The 19176-nt window shown below is 40.8% G+C and overlaps 1 protein-coding gene across 3 annotated transcripts; it reads left to right on the top strand.

Annotated features, from left to right (window-relative positions):
* The first annotated feature begins 3452 nt into the window (after positions 1–3452).
* LOC110990724 (sorting nexin-24-like) lies at positions 3453–19074 on the top strand. 3 transcript variants are annotated; one of them, XM_022255818.2, is made up of 6 exons: positions 3460–3841; positions 8318–8401; positions 13029–13133; positions 14253–14332; positions 15619–15651; positions 17662–19074. In XM_022255818.2, exons 1-6 carry the CDS (start codon positions 3782–3784, stop codon positions 17795–17797), a joined length of 498 nt encoding a protein of 165 aa, XP_022111510.1. In that variant the 5' UTR covers positions 3460–3781; the 3' UTR covers positions 17798–19074. The 3 variants fall into 3 exon arrangements, with proteins under 3 accessions (XP_022111512.1, XP_022111511.1, XP_022111510.1); XM_022255820.2 differs by lacking the exon at positions 8318–8401 and having other exon boundaries at positions 3453–3841; XM_022255819.2 differs by lacking the exon at positions 15619–15651 and having other exon boundaries at positions 3454–3841.
* Positions 19075–19176: the final 102 nt, after the last annotated feature.

The raw sequence follows: 19176 nt of genomic DNA on the forward strand, positions 1-19176 counted from the left end.
ATGCTGCAACTCCGCTCTGTCTGGCCGGGTCTGAGGTCAATAAGTAATACCCTAGTTGTTCCCCGGACTCGGCTGGCCAGTGTCGGAGACAGGGCTTTTTCTACAACGCTTATGGAACTCACTCCCGGATCATCTAAGACAAGAACATGACATCAAGCAATTTCAGCATCATCTCAAAACATTCTTCTTCTCACAAGCTTTTTCACTATGAATTCACAATTGAGTTTTTCATTTTTCCACCTAGACCGGCGCCTCTGAATGCTTTGCAGATATAGTGCGCCTTATAAATGCTTTATTATTATTATTATTATATGCCGCGCACGCCGATTTTTTTATCGCGCCCTCTTGTGACTTCATTTCACCAATCGACGGCTTGTTCTACCGTCTGGGGAATCTCCTACAACCGAGGCGTGGCCTTTGTATGCAAAGTAGTAATTTAATATGAATATTCACAGTTGACCCTAGGATGCGAAATAGGATACAAAACAGACCGTTGGAGCGGGTTCGCATCAATAGCGTCAGCTTGTTATTTCTGCAGTGTTGTATGTTATAGGTAGTCTTTTACAGGCTCACTTCTTCGCTCCTCGTTCCAATGCGTCGACAGCGGCCATTATCAAAGGTGACTACGTTCAGCGTTGCGTAGTATTAACGCTTGCACATATACATTTTATCTCGTGATAGGTCATGTGATGCAGGTCATTGATCCATATTCATCACTTATTGGTTCCTCCGGAAATCCGGGGGAAACTAAAGAAAAAGATAAGCAGTTTGTACGAGACTCCCAAGACGGTAAAACGAGCGGTCGATTGGTGAAATGAAGTCACGAGAGGGTGCAATAGAAATCAGTGCGCGCGGCATATTTTATGCTCGATCGAGTCCGGTATCGAGTTCTGTCGTCTCGGCCCAAGACTAATCTTGAGCCAAAAATTGGTAGGTCAGAGTTCATATTCATATCAAGGCTTATGAACTTATCGGGGAATCCCCAGACCCCTACAATGTTAACAATCTTACTGCATTTATGGCATTATAATGGGCTTTTGCTGGTGCTACTCATAGGTGCAATAACCATACTATGTGAAACACCATTCGTTCTAATGCCAAAGAAAAAGGGCATACCTAAATGTTTCAATAGTTCGTAGGGCGATTGGTTAAGGAAGTCACTGCTTGGTCACATGTAGCGTGCGCGCAGGCGTAGTTGCAGCAGCGGCCGGCTAGCAAAGCTATAAAAACGGCGCGCAGGCAAGTTCAAGTTAACCTAAGTCGTCCTGAGTCAAGGACCGAGCCTGAGGTAAGGGTCGAGAGTCCGGTGTAAGGATTAAACTCATCTAGCCTAGCGCGACTGTGCCTAAGTCCCAATTCGTGCGTGTGTCGTTTAGGGGCTCGGTCGTTTGAGGGGCTTATTGGTGGTGCAGTATAGTTCTAGTTCCAAACAGGAGCTTGGGGTCGAGATAAGGGAAGATTGCTATCTCGTATGGTGTACTATTTACGACACACATTTCTCTCTCTTTGTGCTCCCTCCAGGCGATGCAACTACACGACACGACGGCTCCCTTGCGTCGTGCCGTCGGGTCGCAACGTCGCCTTCTTGCCATTACTTTTGTACACACGCGTCGTGCCGTCGTCCGTCACGTCGTGCTGTCTGAGGTCCTTTCCATGTTGCATTTTTTTTCGCCTAAACGTCGCCCCTTCCGTCGCCCATCGCGTCGTACTGTCGTGCGTCGGGTCGTACGTTGTGTCGTGCATTGCATCGCCTAATACGTCGCCTGAAGCACGACGCGAAGCACGACACGACGCACGACACAACGCGTCGTGTGCTGTTGCTCTTTGTTTCTCGGCGTTTATAGAGGGCGCCTCTACTGTTTTCTTTCATTTCCGCCCCCCATACTTGCATAGTAGAGTACAGTCCACTAATTCAAGCCCCATTGAAAACAGTGTAAAATCGGCACTGTTCAGGGCCCAATAACATGCATACCAACATCCTTGAGATCGCTGAAACACAAATAAAATTATTGTCCGGTCCCTAATCTTTTGATTTCTTTTCAATTTTTTGTTGGTTAACCAATTAAATTTTTAATTATTCCCACAAAACAAAATCACCCCCCGAAAAGTCAGATTGCAGCCATTTTTCAAGTGGCAACTCTCAACCTTCTCGGGCACTTAAAGACCATTTTGTTGTTGTTTGTTTAGCCACTCTGCTCTTACAGGATAGCTCAAAAACCCAGGCAATCGTTCCTGGCAAAAATTTACACAATTTCGCTGCCGCCATGGGCATGCAGAGCTTTGAACTTACAGCTTTTGAAATATTGTCCAATCGTAGAGTTTAGATGGTAGAAGAACTAACGCAACATCATGCCCAAAATACCAACTTACTTTCCGTGTATGTTACCAACATACACGGAAAAAGCTGCAAGGCTCTGCATGCCTGTGGCGGTAGTGTACAAAGAGAGGGTAGGTTGCAGGCCTTGTTTCTGTCATTGTTCCTTTTCATGGTTACTTTCTAACTTTGTGTTTTCATTAAGAGTGAGTTGTTGAAAAAAAGTTTGCTTGTTTTTTAATCAAATGTAAGTAGAAAGAGCGTCACGACCAACTATCAGCCTTGTCTCCAGGAAATAAATAACATGAGCCACAACGTTGTTTTAACTTTTCCAGCTCTAATTTTGATCTTCCTAATAATTATGTAACAGAATTGATTTTGTTCCCCTACTTTTTGAAATCCTAACTCCCCCAGACTTAGGTCACACAATTTGTCTGGGTTGCTTGACAGTGCGTGTTGGAACTGCGGTTGGTAGCAGAACTTGCAACCAGCCACAAGAGTCCTTGAGCAGGAGGTGATAACTTCCCTATTCAGTGACCTGCCACTTCACTTGGCTACTGGACTGAACGGAGACTGTTCTGTTGTCTCTCTGTGATTTCTCCTTCCATTGAACCTGCCATACTTGCAAATTCGTCCCTGTCCTGCTCTAGGTAAAAACGTTACCAGTGTAAGCCACTGAGAAATAGCGGTATCTATAAGATTACAAATCTACCAGAAATGGGAACTGCATCGACAGTATTAAATAGAAATCATTGGCTGGGTTTAAAGAGTGACGAATTCTGGGCTTCCACTTATTATGAGAGAGCAGTTCCTACATATGCCGATTTTCTTTTTTCTTTTTCTTAATAAAATATGACAGAAATAAATCCAAATCGAGGAATGGATGAGATAAAAACAAGAACAAATCAACACCAAAGAGTAAATAGCATGTACTTTGCAAGCACGGGGACAGAAATAAAAGAAAACAGTAAAAGCGCCCTCTATAAACACCGTGAAGCAAAGGGCGACAGCACACGACGCGTCGTGTGTCGCGTCGGGCTTCAGGCGACGTGATACACGACACGACGAACGACGGTACGACGCTACGGGCGACAGAAGGGGCGACGTCTAGGTGGGGAAAAATGCAACAAGAAAGGACCTAGGACAGCACGACGCGACGGCATGACGCGACGCACGACGCAACGCGTCGTGTGTGCACAAACGAAATGGCAAGAAGGCGACGATTTGACCCGACGGCACCACGCAAGGGAGCCGTCGTGCCGTCGCGTCGTCTGGTTGCGTCGCCTGGAGGGAGGCTAGATAGAAAGAGAGAAATGTTTGTCGTAAATAGTACACCATAAAATAGTACACCATACGTTTGGATGCAAGACCAGCATCCCGCGAACGTGAAAACATCTAATAGGTTTGACTCAAGATTAACCCATATCTAAAGATTAAGTGTTTTGGAAATTCCTTCAGAGCACAGGCATGATTAGTGTTTCAATACCAAACGTCAGGCAAATTGTCCATGATGATGAAAAATACACGGTAAGTTTATAAACAATTTCCGAGGTGGGAAGTGGTAGACGAATTAGGCTAAGTACATTTCTCTATGGGCTGTGTGTTGGCCTAACGTTACATATACATGTAGACGTACATGTACATGTACAGTACGTAATGCACTGTACATGACATACATGTACATGTAGGCCTAGGCCCAGGATAGTTTTGGGGCAAAGGGGTGCCCTACACTAATTCAAGCTTCATTGAAAACAGTACATCAACAAAGTCGGGAGCCCCATTCTGGATTGTGAATTTGTGGGCAACCGAAGTCCCAGAGGCCTCTCATAGTGTTGTTCCTTCAGCAGTGTTCAAATTTGTAATCTATGGCTTAGGTTAGGTTAACATCGTTAAATTGAATTAACTCTAACAGCCCCGAATCCTCCAATTTTAATATGATTTTGCACACACCCTAGGGAATTGGGGTTAATCAATTAAATTTTTAATTAGGCCTAGGCCCATCCGCCAAAAACAAACTTACCACCCAAAAGTGAACATTCCCAAGTCTTCTCAGCCATGTCAGCAGTCATTTTTCAATTGACATCCCACAGGCTCAACTTGCTTCTGCTCTTCTGGCAATTTTTCTATGAGATTTTTGTCTGCTTTGCCCCCCCCATGGGAGCCGTTGAGAGTTGATCCTGGGTCTAGCCCAGATTGGACGCCAGTCTTCATTACATTGTACATTATGTAGTATGGTCAGGGAGTCAACCTGGGCTAATTCTAGGTCATACATTGTACTTTTAGCAATCTTAGTATGCCGACACAGACTCCTCTTTTCAAAGAAACTGTAGGCCTAAGGGTACTTTTAATTTTAAGTGTGCCGTGGTGGAGAATTTTCCTTGAAATGGGACAGTGCATCCAAAGGGGCAATCCTGTATTCAAATTTGAGTCAGTCATTGACCTCCATTCTTGTAATGGAAGAGCTACATGTACATGTATATACATGTATGCAATCACACACATGAAGCCAAACCACAGTTTACAACCATGCACAATTTATTTATCACCAACAGCGGCAAGCCCCCAATTACAGGGATTTTTAACAGATTAGAAAAATATATATATTATTACAAGATAACATTAGAAAAATAAACAAAATTATACATGTAAAAACCAAAGATATTACACATGCTGTACAAAAATAACGGAAAACAAACAAACATCCCAACAAACAAACAAACCACCCGCCCACCAAATAAACGACCCATCGAAAAACAACCCATCAAAGACGTGGACCAAGAAAAAGGGGGAAAAAAAGACATCCATGATGCTCAACAACCATAAAAACTTCACGTGTGAAATTAGGCTCTTATAACTTTCAGGCTTTATTTTCCTGAAAAAACCTCCCTGTACACAATTTCAACCTAGGATTCAAACCTACACCCCATTCATCACAAACCATTATGCTGTAACCGTGGTAACCATGGTTACAGCATGACCACCGCAATTAACACAAGTTGGCGGTGTTTTTACTGTTGATATATCGATAAACGGCTGCAACGTGAGTCTTATTCACATTGGACATGTGCAATACAAACACAACCACCATTGTTTGGCTTCATACATATGATTGCCTACATGTACATGTATATACGTGGAGATCAGTGGAGTCAAACATGTCAACTTGGCCGAAACCAACTCAGTCCAAGTCAAAGCGCTCTCAAAGTCAACTTGGTCCCAAGTCAACTCGGTCTCTATGAAGTACACGTACCAATACTACCATGTTAATCACAGTTAGTCATGCAAGGAAATGCAAGGATTGATTTTGAAGAAATGTTGAAAGACATCCATCAACTTCCAATGAAACCTGTGGTGATTTTATGTGCAAACACGGCAAAGGAATAAGCACTTTCCAAAATTTGTTGGGATCATTAATTGATCTCAAACAATTTCATTTTGGTAACTTAAAACTGGCGAGACATACAGTATTATATTTTCCTGAAGTAAATATTTTATCTTTCTGAAGGTACTGGAAAGGTTGCCATACATGTATATCAGGACATGTATCTGCAACTTTGAAAGTTATAGGAGATAAGAGTGTATGATAATTTCATTTATTTATTCCAAGTTACGCCAACCAACACCATGCATGCATGGGATTAAACTTGATGGGTGAAAAGATACATGCACATGCCAATGCACACATAATCCTGGCTATACATGTACTAAGCTGTTGGATCAGTCCATCAAAGTGCAAAGATAAACCATAGTAGCAATACTTAGTGAAAGGGGATTATAAGAGATCCAAGTTTTTTCGAATTGTAGATCTCGCTAGAATACCGCATGGGTGCGTTTGAAAGGCATCGGACCAAGTTGACTCTGCCCCTCCATTCAGTTTGTATTGTTGACGTACATGGCACCATCCCCAATGTTAACATGGAACACTTTTATCTTTTGTTTCTTGTGTCCTAACATGAAATTTCATAATTAGTGCATTTTCTGCATACATGTACTGTACATGTACTGTACATATGTAGGCCCCAGTACACAAACATGACAAATATAGGAGTAAGCTGTAATTGTAGTTTACAGAATACCCTGCAACTTGAAAATACACCCCTGGGAAAGAGTTCCATGTACAGAAAAAGTGAAATTTAGCTAAGAAAATTCTGAAGCATTTACTTTAAGGTACTTTTTTTAAAGACTAGTCTCATACAGTAGGTTTATGCACAAGGTCATTGTGGGTTTTCTGTGTTCATGGAATTCCTTCCCACCCCTGCAATCACTGGTTACATGTACATAAGTATGAAGTGGACATCCCCATGAGAACTGTGAGACATTTTGACCTCATAGTCAGCCAGGAGGATGATCATGCAGGGTATTCTGCAGTTGAGCTCAAATATTGACTGCTTCCAGTAGTGTACTGGGTGAAGTGAAACTACACTAGCCTCCCGAAGTAATCCAAAGAGAGTTTTATTTTTGTTGAATTTTGATTTGTTGAAAATTATCCTGCACTTTTCCAAACTATCTCTTCACCAAATGTTTGAACCCAGCTCTATAGGGTTACCAGTAGTGCTTTGGAATGCGCACAATGCACAATGTGCATTTGCACGCAGTACCAGTGGTAAATGCATACAGGTAATTCCTTGGTACATGTAGCTATGATTATACTGAACTTGGTTGACTACGGTTGTAGTTCTGTTGGCCATGCAAAAGATAGCTGAAGTATTAGCAAATGCCGTGCAACTGCCTCTTTGCTAATCATTATACATGTACAATCTGTGGATGAGGTGTTGCATTGAGGTGTTGCATTGCGGTTGTACATAAAAAGGCCATACTGACATGCCGACTGCAAGAGATTTTCCCCATTGACCACAACACTGTTCATGACCCTCTGAGTCCAGCATGTCCGGGGGGGGGGTAAAATACAGCTACAATTACATGTACACAGTGGCTGCTGCACTCCCTCAAACTGTCAAGGAGCAACCTTGGCATATCTGCGATAGGTTCTAAAATGGGCCTTTCCCATGCAGTCGGAACTTACAAAATGTACATACATGTACCACACTAAACCCAAACTATTGTTACGCTCCCACAAACTGTTCCCCTTTCTACATGTACATGTAGATTACAGTGTACATGCTACTACACACACCACTTACCCCACAGCGAGCGCGCAATGACTATATACACGTAGATTATACGGATTGTACACAGCGTATTGCATTCCACGTGCAACCCCGTTGCTCTAAGCTGCAACATGCCCTTGAACCGCAACTCCAAAGCACACTTCCAACTTACCAAAGTACCGAGAAAGGCTCACCCTTTCCTTTCCCTCGTTGACCAAGTCCCCCGTAGCTCACCCATGAACAGCCTTTCACCCTCCCGCTCCTAAACTTCTCGGACCTTACCGCTCTCCAGAAACTAAGTCAGCGAAGACCAAGTGTGTACAGAATCGTCGTAGACTTTTCTTCCATAGACTTTCTACATGTATGAATTATTCATAACCACCCCAATCCAGTGCTCCCATTGACTAAAACGCGGACCCAAAAGTCTATATAAAGCCACCAGCTCCAGCGGTCAGCATCGATCATTCCCGAGCGGGCAGCTTTGGAGAAACAACTCCCTGACCATTCGTGAGTGTATAGCTCCGATATGAACAACCTTTCTATCACTCCCGAATAAATGGCTCAGATTTGGACAAGCAGTACTTGAGTAATATCCAGCCTTACTAGTAGCAGTTGCTCATTGTAAATATGGAGAAGATGTAAATTATTCTTCGGAATAATGACGGCTCATATCTCCAAACTAGATTTTTGGAATGTTTGATACACAGCTTGGATGGCATTCATTGTATAAGTTCTTGCTATCACAAGTATCATAACACCTGGTCTCATAACCTTGTTTCACAGGTTTACAGTTATCTTAACTTTCAGCTAAAAGGTCAATAAAGTTACTGTAAAAGGATAGTTGCTTTTAGATATTTAGTGCATTGTACAGCTGCTGGCACAATTTCATTTACAGGCTTACCAAGTTGTTGTTCAAGTCTCTGGCAAAACCCATGTCATTGAGAAGCGATATAGGGAGTTTCATTCACTTCATAAACAGGTAGGTGATGAATAAAGGTAGGTTTAGAGTTTGTAATGCAAAACACTACCGTGGCTGTATTAATTAAAGATGCAGTGAAAAAAAATGTTTCCCCCCATTATAACCTTTACACAACAGGTGACAAGACCACCTTACAAAGTCAACAGTTTTCCTATTTACAATGTATGTGTATGGGGCGGTATGTACAAATGTATGTCACTGTGGGGCGATGCGGACATGCGGGACTCTTGCACAGTGGTGGGTAGTAGCTCTTTAGATTTTTTAACATCCAAGTGGGTAATTGCTAATCTAAAGGTCATGACCCTGAGTGCAGTCCTCCAATGGCAAAAGGTTTGGGCCATTTGGGGGACCGTTGGGGTTAGAAAGAGGAAGTGTTACAGTTACTCCGTCATGAATTAAGTTTTTATTACATGTATTTTAGCCTGTTTGTTTTATTCTACTGTGTGGTTTAATTTAGAATTGGATATACCCTGCATAAAATGAAATGGTAAAAGTTTTAGCCATTAGCATACATGTACTTGTGCACAATTCAATTCCCGCATAGACTTTCTGCAGCCACTAACAGCATAAGTGCCAAATTTCAACCTTCACCCATTTTACGCAAGATTGTTTTGTCTACATGCCATGGTAGCGTTCCGAAAAAATGTACCCTAATTGTCAGCAGAAGGCACCAGTTTACCAGTTTGTAAAATTAAAAAACAAAAAGACATTTAATAATTTTTTGATGGTATCATGTCATGAGACCTGGTATACCGAAGGTTAAGAGTTAAAGGATTTTCTTGATGGTATCAGGTCATGAGACCATAGGTTGAGGGAGAGAGAGAAAGGGGGGAAATGAGAATTTGATTTGTCTGGAGTAACTTCTGAGTGGAAGTACAGAGACCCGTTCCAACTTTCCCTGCTTCTGGAATCTGAAGACAACGGATTCAACAAATCTGGGATCAGTTTGATCCTTCAGAGAAAGGGAAATTCAGTCCCGATGCCCAGCATTTGTCATTTCCCAGCCAAATACATGACATCTGTTGTGGTCATCTTGACATTAGTGACGACAGTCTGCCTCCTGTCTTCTAAGTTTCTCAACCACAACATGAAAGTGTCGACTGAGCAAAAACTTGAATTGTATAAAGTTACATTACATTGGAATCTTCAATATTACAGTAATTCAGTCTAGAAAAATGATGATGTAATTTAAGTCTTAGATGATAAATTGAGGGTTACAAATGATTGTGCATCAGTATGGTTTTGAAAAAGCTAAAGATGGCCCAAAAGTGTGAAGTGTGAATCTACATGTATATGTAGATTCTTCAATGGATGTTACAAATCAAGTCCTGAATGAAAGATATTGATTTTGATTGAAGAGACATTCGCAATTTAAGTTAAGAATATATTTAAGCTATTGTGATCTTTAAGAATTAAGGATTCTGTAAGGAGTGCAGAACACTAACAGATGTTTTGTGGTCACAGATTATCAGAAAACTTCGAAGATTTTTGCACACTGTATTTAATTTTAGACATGTTAGAAGGGCCTTTGTCGTACGGGGTGGTTCATCGACCCAACTACCAACTTGAGAGAAGTCTACCGTGACATCACAGAGAGGGTTCTTTACTGAAGTACACGTACAAGCCCAAGCATAGTCACCGTTGCTGGAAGCACAGTATACTACTGTATTGTTGACATTGTGTGACTTCTACCAGTTGTAGCCATAATTGATTGTTTTTTAAGCAGAAAGGGCCTGTTGTACATGTAAATAAACTGAAGAAATTGCTTGAGAGAAATCATTGAAATTACACGTAGAATAATTTCAGAAATCTGAGAAATAATTAACTTGAGTGTATTTCACCAAAACTGGAAGACAGCCAAAAATCTCGTGGAAAGGAGATTAGTTGTACTTGCAGTTTATATGTGAGCACAGCTTTTAGTATACTGGTAGTCAAAGAAATTTAGAAGATCTTTGTGTCTTTTACTCATATTTCTGTTACTTTTTCTGTTGAAGTGTCCAAGAATCCAGGGTTACCATTCCTTTTCCAAATCATCTAGTCTGGAGTGGTGACAGGAAGTCCCGGGGTATCTGTATCCATACATGTTCAGAGACATGTTCCTGGTTGTTTTCTGCTTTTTTTGGCTGGGTACCTGTCAGTAAGCAGGAGAAAATGAGGACTGAGGTGTTATTTTGCTTTATATTTGAAATCCTTAGAACGAGGCAAACTTGCAGAACAAGCCAATTGAACTACTTGTATATGTACATGTACTTTACATGTACGGGTATACATATCTCTGTTGCAGGTGGAAGGCACCCTGTTGGTGGCCTATGGTGGTGTGATCATAAGCAATATTCTGTGGTCAAATAACTGTGATATCAAGTATGACAGGTTACTTTTTTAGGCAACCTAATTCTGTCATATGCCTGACAGTCTTTTTTTTTTTGGTAAATCACTGTCTTGAATTTACATGAATGGAATTTAAGGAAGTAGAGTGGGAAGTGTATTTTTGTAAACACAAGCTACATGTACATTGTACATGTTCGGCCCTGGTTTCAGTGCTGCGAAGACATGATGTGTTAGTTTCACATACCGGTACATTACGTGTAGCTGTAATTCAGCAGATTGGAATGTTTGAAGGGGGCACCTTTAATCACTCCTGCCAGGGGCATTTATATGTTGATCCTGCTGGGACAGAGTATTCTGCATTTTTTTCTGTTTTCAGAATTCTTTAAAAAATCATACACTTACTCTAATCTGACAGACAACATCAATGGACGCTGGAATATTTCAGCCAGGCCTGCAGCCTGGTAAAAAGAGCCCAGACTGTGCGGTGTTATATAATTTCTGTTTGTTCCCGAAACTGGCACAGTGCGCTGCTGACGTCTTTTCAATAGGGGCCAGATTAGCGTGCAGCGGTGCTGTGTGGCTCATTGCTGCGGGGATGGAGCACTTTTGTCCCCAGTGGTAATCCGCTCGCACTGAATGCCCCAAATAGTGGTATACTGTTTCAAAAAATGCTGGATTATCTCGGCATAATGAAAGCAGCCAGTCAATAATTGGCTTTCACATCCTATGATTTAGAACTGGTACCCTTGCTTTAAAAATGCATGTACTTACCACAGGTTTCCGTCAACTGAAAATGGCATACATGTACAACATACATACATGTACATATGTTGAAAGATTTGGTCGACAGAACCAGTGCAGTTTGCATTGTCATTAATTTTTTGGCATTTTGAATAAACACCAAGTTTGACTACTTAAGTTGTGGCTCTCCTAACGATTTCAGAGGTACAAATAACATTAATAAGGGAATAAACATGTGCTTGGGTGATAGACTGGCGAAGCATGTACATGTACATGTATACTTATTCCCACTTGATTGACATGACAGCCTCTTGACCATGTTGGGCAAGTGTATGGGACGTCGGTTTGACTTACATGCTCTTAACAGATTTTCTAGAGATCGGAGCATCTGTTTAGCAAAAAAAAGTTGTTGCCTACATGTACATCAAGTATGCCCAATGCCAATGGGTGGGTCTGTAGTTTGAACCCCAAAAATGTGAATTTTACTGTTAATGCCTATTAATTTGCTTCCAATGTTTGCAGTTGTTGACAAAATGTCATTGAAAATGCTATTTATAAACCATTTTTAAAAACCTAGTTGCAAAAGTTACATATTATTTTTATCTGGGCACTTCAAGTAAAAATGCAGTGCTTTGTACATGTAGATACACATATCAGGAAGCATCTTTCAACATCTTTTTTGAGTTCTGTACAAAGGTAAAGGGTTTGAGAGCCACATTGGTTGGTGCCATCTGCTGTGTTTTGGATTCACAGCTTAATACCAGTACATCTTCTGCACAAAGGGAATCTGCATCCCCACCAAGTGCGCTGTTGTTTGGTTTTGTGGTAACATCAATATTGTTCAGTTTTGAAAAAAATGCAGTGAGTGTGGTTAACTGATGGAGATTTCTTTAATATTTCAAGGGCAACCAGCTCTAAAAGTATCTGAATGCGTTTGAGCATTTGACTATATACTGGTACACATGTACATTGTACATGTATTTAAAGGGTTTCACATTCAGAATGATTCATCCTAACATGGTATATAAACTTGGTGTACTGGTGCAGCATTCTACATGTAGCATTTGAATAAAATGATAGCAGTCTATGCTGAGGGATATTAACCCCTTCTCGGCGGGAATTTCTTGCCGAAAGCCAACTCGGAAGAATTCCAGCCTCACTTGGCCTTAAGGCCACCTGCCAAACTGCAAATTCTCAGTTTGTGGCCCAGCGTGCTCTGCATGTTTTGAATTAAGGTTGATTGTTCGGTGGCATGCAGCTCTACTCAAGCTTCCACATTCCAATTGCCTCTTTTCAAAATTGTGAAGCTAGTGATTATGATGCAAATTTGGTCTTTTCATTTCTGGGCTACACACAAGGTCCAATTACCATATACACAAGAGCCAGGGTCTGCCTTCTTTCACCGTAAATAATAGCTGAAAATCGGGCTGAGGGTCTCAATTTTTACAGCATGTCTTTACGCGTCCCGGTGTGAAGGGGTTAACAGAATTCTTTCCATTTTAAAGTATTGTATTTAGAAAGAAATTTGGATGACAAAAGTGCTTTGGTCTTTATAAAGGTGAAGAAATCCATTGAGACTCCTGACTTTCCCCCAAAAAAGATGCGATCGTTGTCGATGAAAGGCATCGAGCAGAGGAGGCAGGCATTGGAGACATATCTACAGGTTGGTATGACTGAATGAATTGTGTGGAGCATTTGGGCCTGGGGTTAAAAAATCTCCACTTCAGTAATTTGGGCACATGACCTTTTCCTGTTCAAAGCCATAGTCACGTCTGGACAGGCTGGAAGGAGAGAGGGAAGGGAAAATGGCCAACTTGTAATTAACTCGTCTGCAAATCACACCAATTTAAAATCACTCTCAAGTCACAAGCAGTGCAAGTGAACTGCTACAGAAGCATTCCTGAGTTATTCTTCATCCTTTGTTAGTACAGTGCTTGATGTGACCAGGCTTGAGACAGGACTTGTGATTGATTTCAACCCAACTAGATCAAACCTAATATTGAACTTGCAGAAGGGTTAACACTCACCGGTTCCTCTAAGAACTACACCTCTTCCAAAAGAGATGTATTCCATTGTGTAGTCGCAAGCCTGCATCTCAAAGCTTCAAATCTTACAAACCTAATGTTGCCTCCTCACTGTACCATTTCATGCCAAACACTTTTGACCTATGGTTTGCATTATTGCTCTGGTTCTCCTTTTATACGTGTCCTTTTACAAACATCTCATCACAGATTACATGCACATCATACATGTATCATAGGTCAGACTAAGTAAGATTGGAAAGTGCATTATGGAAGCTAGAGACGTTTGCGGTTTCACAATGTGAAATTGGTCTCTTATGTAAGAGTGGAAATTCTGAGAACCGGTGAGTGTAAACTCGCCATTAGGACCAGGATGCTCTCGTTATCTTCAGGAGAGATGCCAGACTGGAGTGGAGCACTGACTTAAAAGGTGGTGCAGAATCAGTGTAGAAGCTAGAATGTTAGCAGAGGATTGTCTTAGCCAATGGTTATTTTGCAATGTGAGCAAAGAGAAAATCAGTTCATGTGTGGTGCAGATGCCAATGTGTTATGCAAACATTTAATAGCTGTTTAATTTGTGCATTTTAGTATTTATTAGCAAGATTTGCATTTAGATGAACTCATTTTTAGTGCAAGGAAATTTCATACAAATGTCACATTGAATCAGATATTGCTTTAATATTGTATGAAGACTGTACAGTCCTAAAGGATGCAAAATATGCCTCTAGGGAGCTGTTAGTGTCATTCTTTCAATGTTTCAGGAACTACTAGCTAAAAACAACGTGCCCAAGTCCCTTTTGACATTTCTGAAAGTCAAAAACTTCAAAACTGTCAGCTACGAGTAAGTACATGTACAGTTCCAAAGACCACATGTGATGTATTTTGCTGTTTCTTCATTGTCCAAATTGGTTTAATTGTTTGCACATTTACATGTACATCATTCATGCCTCATGGTACAGTGCAACTCTGTTCAAATGGGTATGGCCATATTTTTTAACAGGAATATTGGCAGATTTATTGAAATGCAGTCATAAGGATCTACATGTACATACAGCAGTACACATAAGCATTGCATTTGTTTCACTTTAGAGGGGATGATACACCTTAAGGGTTGTTTTACATGTAGCATGTTCTGCTCATGAACTGGTGGAGGCTGTGTCGTGTCTCCTTGGTCTCATCTATGAACATCATGTAAAAAATCTGAACTCTTAATTCCCTTATTCACTCGCCTTAATGAGGCCACGGGGAAAATCTTATTCTAAATACGAAGGTAATTGAGCTTGTTTGCCATTGTTAACCAGATTGTTTGTGGCAACAATAGTGAGCCAACAATCACCATTTCAGCATGGTAAGATGGCCACTGGTAGCTTCAGTGGATACAGGAGCATAGCGAGTCCATTTTTTTATATGACATCTGTGGTCTCATCATGGAGCTCATCATCCCACACTGTCACATGTCTGTGACGAACTCTTCCATTTTCATTTAAGTGTTGGGCACTAATAGTGTGCCTCTGTTGGTATTACAGGAACTAGGCATGCCCCTGAAGTAAAACGTATACTAATACAGAAACCCTCAGAAGAGGGAAAAATGGAAAAGGGGCAATGTTAAAAGAATTGAACGGCCAATTTCATCAACAACCTCCAAACATTTACAGTTCTGCGGGTCCATGTGATAAATGAGAACACAGGAATTACCAAACTAAAGTTTGATTCATTAGAGTTTTTGATTTTATTCCCTATGTTATCAGCAAATTTTTCTTAGGAACATTCCAATAAAAAGAATAAACGGGTGACATTCTGAGTTTCATGTACATACATGTATGACATACGTATGTGAAACCTATTGTGGCATACCATTTAATGCTTTTGTTTTAAAATTTCTCCATGGAAACACCTCAAACATTTCTTTGTTTCTCCAACAGTCCTTGATCCTCGCACAGAGGGATTGAGGACCGTTACCCGTGGTTCTAGTTCCTACACAGTCTATATCCCTAAATGCTGCACTTTTCCATCCTATATGTAAGAAACTGCTCCTCACATGTACATTTACACTGTACCTTTTAGGGTGGTTTTTAAAGTGAAATCAATTCGTATTGATTTAAGTTTTGCATGCTGTTTGTTTTTCAGTTCACTCGATGAGCTGGGGAAAGAACCACAAAGGTATCCACTGAGTTATATACACAATTTCTGCCATCGTACATGTACCTGTAGCACTCCCTGGCAAGGTCACGAGCACTTCCAAAGCAGTGGTTCACTCTTTTCTGCTTACAACTCCATCCACTTTGCATACATTTAAAGCATGCCAGAACATGTACATGTAGTACTCATCGTTTTAACTTAGAAATTACATAACGGGGGGGGGGGAGTGTACTTTGCTGCAAGTTCTCAGCACCTAGCAAGGGTCTCAGTACCAAGGTTTTTGGTTTGTAGAGTCAACATAAATTTGCAGCAGTTACATGTATGAAAAATTTGGTCAGTTGTAGTGGGAAATATCTGGTGACCTCTTGAGTAGTGTTGAAGCTGTAGTGGCAACAATTTGCCATACCAATCCACTTTTGCCAAAATTTGCCAAATTGAAATTTAATATTTTTCGGCTATCCCATCCCCATGATTAGTGTTTTTCTGTCCATCCAATGAAATATTTACAATTCTTAGAATATCATAATATGCACTGCATTACTTTGTCATGCTTTGTTGTTTAATGATGCAGCCATTTGTGCCGGGCTGTCCACATTTCCTTCCCAACTGTGTGGAGTCTGGCTAGTAAAAGTTGTCTAAACCCCTGGCTGGATGCAAATTGATTATAGAAAGGTTTCTCATACATGTACATGTACTTGAACATTTGCACGTACATGTGAGCAGGCCATAATGTAGCAGTAGTACACCTTGTAAGTTGCTGTTTTATGTACATGTACCAGTACCAGAAGTTGAACACTTTTGCTCTGCAGTATATACTGAACATATGTCACCAATAATAGGTACAGTAGGATAGGGAAGGGATAGGGATATGTAATTGTAGTCATTTTCATGGAAACATGAAATATAAATATTTTATTCTTTTCATTTCATCACAAGTCATTTGTTACCCAGAAAACTCCCTTGAAAGTAAGATTGTAAATGAAATGTTCATTTGGGGAAACACTTCTGCCATGTTTGAAGAAAACCAGAAAACCTTAAGTCAGAAACATTTCTCCCACATGTATACACTTGGTGGGATTTGACCCGAGGCTGATCCTGAACATGAGATAAGGACATGTACCACAGCACAAATTTGACAACCTTGTGGGAGCACAATTGCAATTGCTCCCTTGCTCAAAGATAAAAGTTTAATGGGTTCCCTCCGAAGAGTGAGTTATTTTGTAATATACGTCCAAGTGGGAGCATGACTCACTGTGAGTCACACTGTTAAGTAATTAGGCACTATACATAGTGTTTTCCGGCTCTTATGTCTTCCTTTCATCAATATTTTGTCAAATAAATACAATGGAAATGGGTATGCCAGTCCCCCCAAATCTCATCTCTGCGGCTGGGCCATCTAGGGTCCTCAAAACACTAAAATAACAGGCTTGGTATGACTCATTATGTGCATAAGTCCGATGCTTCATAGGTCCAATGCCTGGGAAGTCCGAATTTTTTGACTTATGAGGTGTCGGAATAATGAGGCGTCAGATTTATGGGCAATTTTTTTTTGGCCTCATAGTTCCGACACCTCAAAGGTCCAATTTCTCATAAATCCGACATCGGACCAACGAGGTGTCGGACTTAATATGAGGCATCAGTGCGATTGACTGTGAAACATGGAGGACTGCGGGCCCACACGACGTGTCACTTGTGAGATTCAACTTTGTTCCCACCTCGTGCCCACAGTACTGACCCTGTTAGGAAAACTAAATTGAGCAGACTACCTGCACAGTCGTACACTGGTCCAGTATTTGTTTAATCCAACATATCACTATGCGTAAACATAAAAAGCATTTTTGCGACTGTAATACTTTTGAAATCTTAAAAATTTTTGTATATGTCTTAAATAGTACACCATACTTGCACGGGCAACCAGTCTTGTTCCTAGTGCTGTCTTCATACACTCGTAAGAACCATCAAATCAAACGTCAGACTTTCGAAGCGTCAGATTTTTGGAGGCTTGGATCTAATTGATTTTTCTTTCTGCAGGTCCCACCATCAGCCAGTGATGTCCTGTCAGAGTGATGCCTATCTTTATCCACCATCATGTAACAGTAGTCTGCCAGATAGCCTTGATAAAGGGGTGCGACTTGGACTCTATGAGGATACTGTAGAGGTCACATAATGTTGGTGGCATGATTGTTATACAATGTCTTTAAATCATGCCCTGTAATATGCAGCATCACTTGTTCACTCTTCTAGTTCCCAGGTCATTCTTGTGAGGTGACTTGCTGCCTTTCTTACAAGTTTTGAGAGATGAACTTATAGAGGGATGTCACATTAGTGCCATCTGCACGTATCCGCATTGAAACTGAGGCTCTCTGTGATGAATTTCATCGCGCGCCCCCGCTGAGTTGACACAGTACATGCAGTATCCGGTTCGTAAGTGTGACGCCACTTCAGTTTAAACCACGCCCACTGCAGGTACATTAGTTCACGGTAAATTGCCATATTTTTTCTTTTGATTTTACGTGTAGAGTCATCCTGAAAGACTCTTCCACAAAATTTGGCAGCCTGAAAAGTCTGGACTTAACATACCTTTTTGTATTTTTTGTCTTGGGCCTTACTTTCAATCGTCTGATCATATTAAGAATTGAAGCTGACACATATAGCCTCGTTTTCCAATGCGGAAGTGCGCAGATCGACGCTAAAAGCATCGTATTGGGATTCCTCTATCTTACAGCAAGAATCTGGAATTATGGTTATGTGATTGCATTTTGCATTCCCGATGAAGTTATGTTCATGAGCACTGCTGTGAAGTTTGTATGTGTTCTCCTCATCTACCTTTTTATCAGTCTGTGGAGTAAACATCTCAACAAACACCTGTGACATGTGGCTTGACTCTATTGTCTTCACCTTCTTTTTGACGTGCATGAATTAGCAATAAATTGCCACACCGTCATGCATGAAGACTGCATAATTTGTCTCTGATTGAATATAATTTCCATCAAGTGCCTCTTACGCATTAATTGGATCATTTTCTTGAAATATTTACTTGTGCACTCAAAATCATTTCTCAGAGCTGCAAGTATATTTTTAAAAATTTGGAATCAGGAGTAACTTCACATGTACATATACACTGGATACCCCGATGTATTCACAGACTATGTATTGTATATATACATATGGTCTTTAAATACATTACAAAGAATAAACATATACATTAGTCAGTAATAGCAATTGCTCATAAGTGGCATAACATACTACATGCCAGCTGTTCCGATTGTTTGCTATTACGAGTGACACATACAGTGTACCATAACATGCATGTACATGCCAACTGTTCAATTTAATTGTAACTGTCCTGAGTTATAAGTTTTGAGACTACCAAGAATCTGAATGTGCTGATTTCCATACAGGGAAAAGAATAAATTCCTGGCCATTTGCAGGAAAAAGTGGGTACTTTGTGCTTTGTCAAACATTTATACATGTGCACGTATGTGTGTACATGTACCATAGCTTCTCTGGTGTGGCTTCTTATTTTGCTATGGACTCCTGGGAATG

Source organism: Acanthaster planci, linkage group LG05 (genome assembly GCF_054643075.1).
Source record: "Acanthaster planci isolate LZ-2023a linkage group LG05, COTS_SCS, whole genome shotgun sequence".
Taxonomy (NCBI): Eukaryota; Metazoa; Echinodermata; class Asteroidea; order Valvatida; family Acanthasteridae; genus Acanthaster; species Acanthaster planci.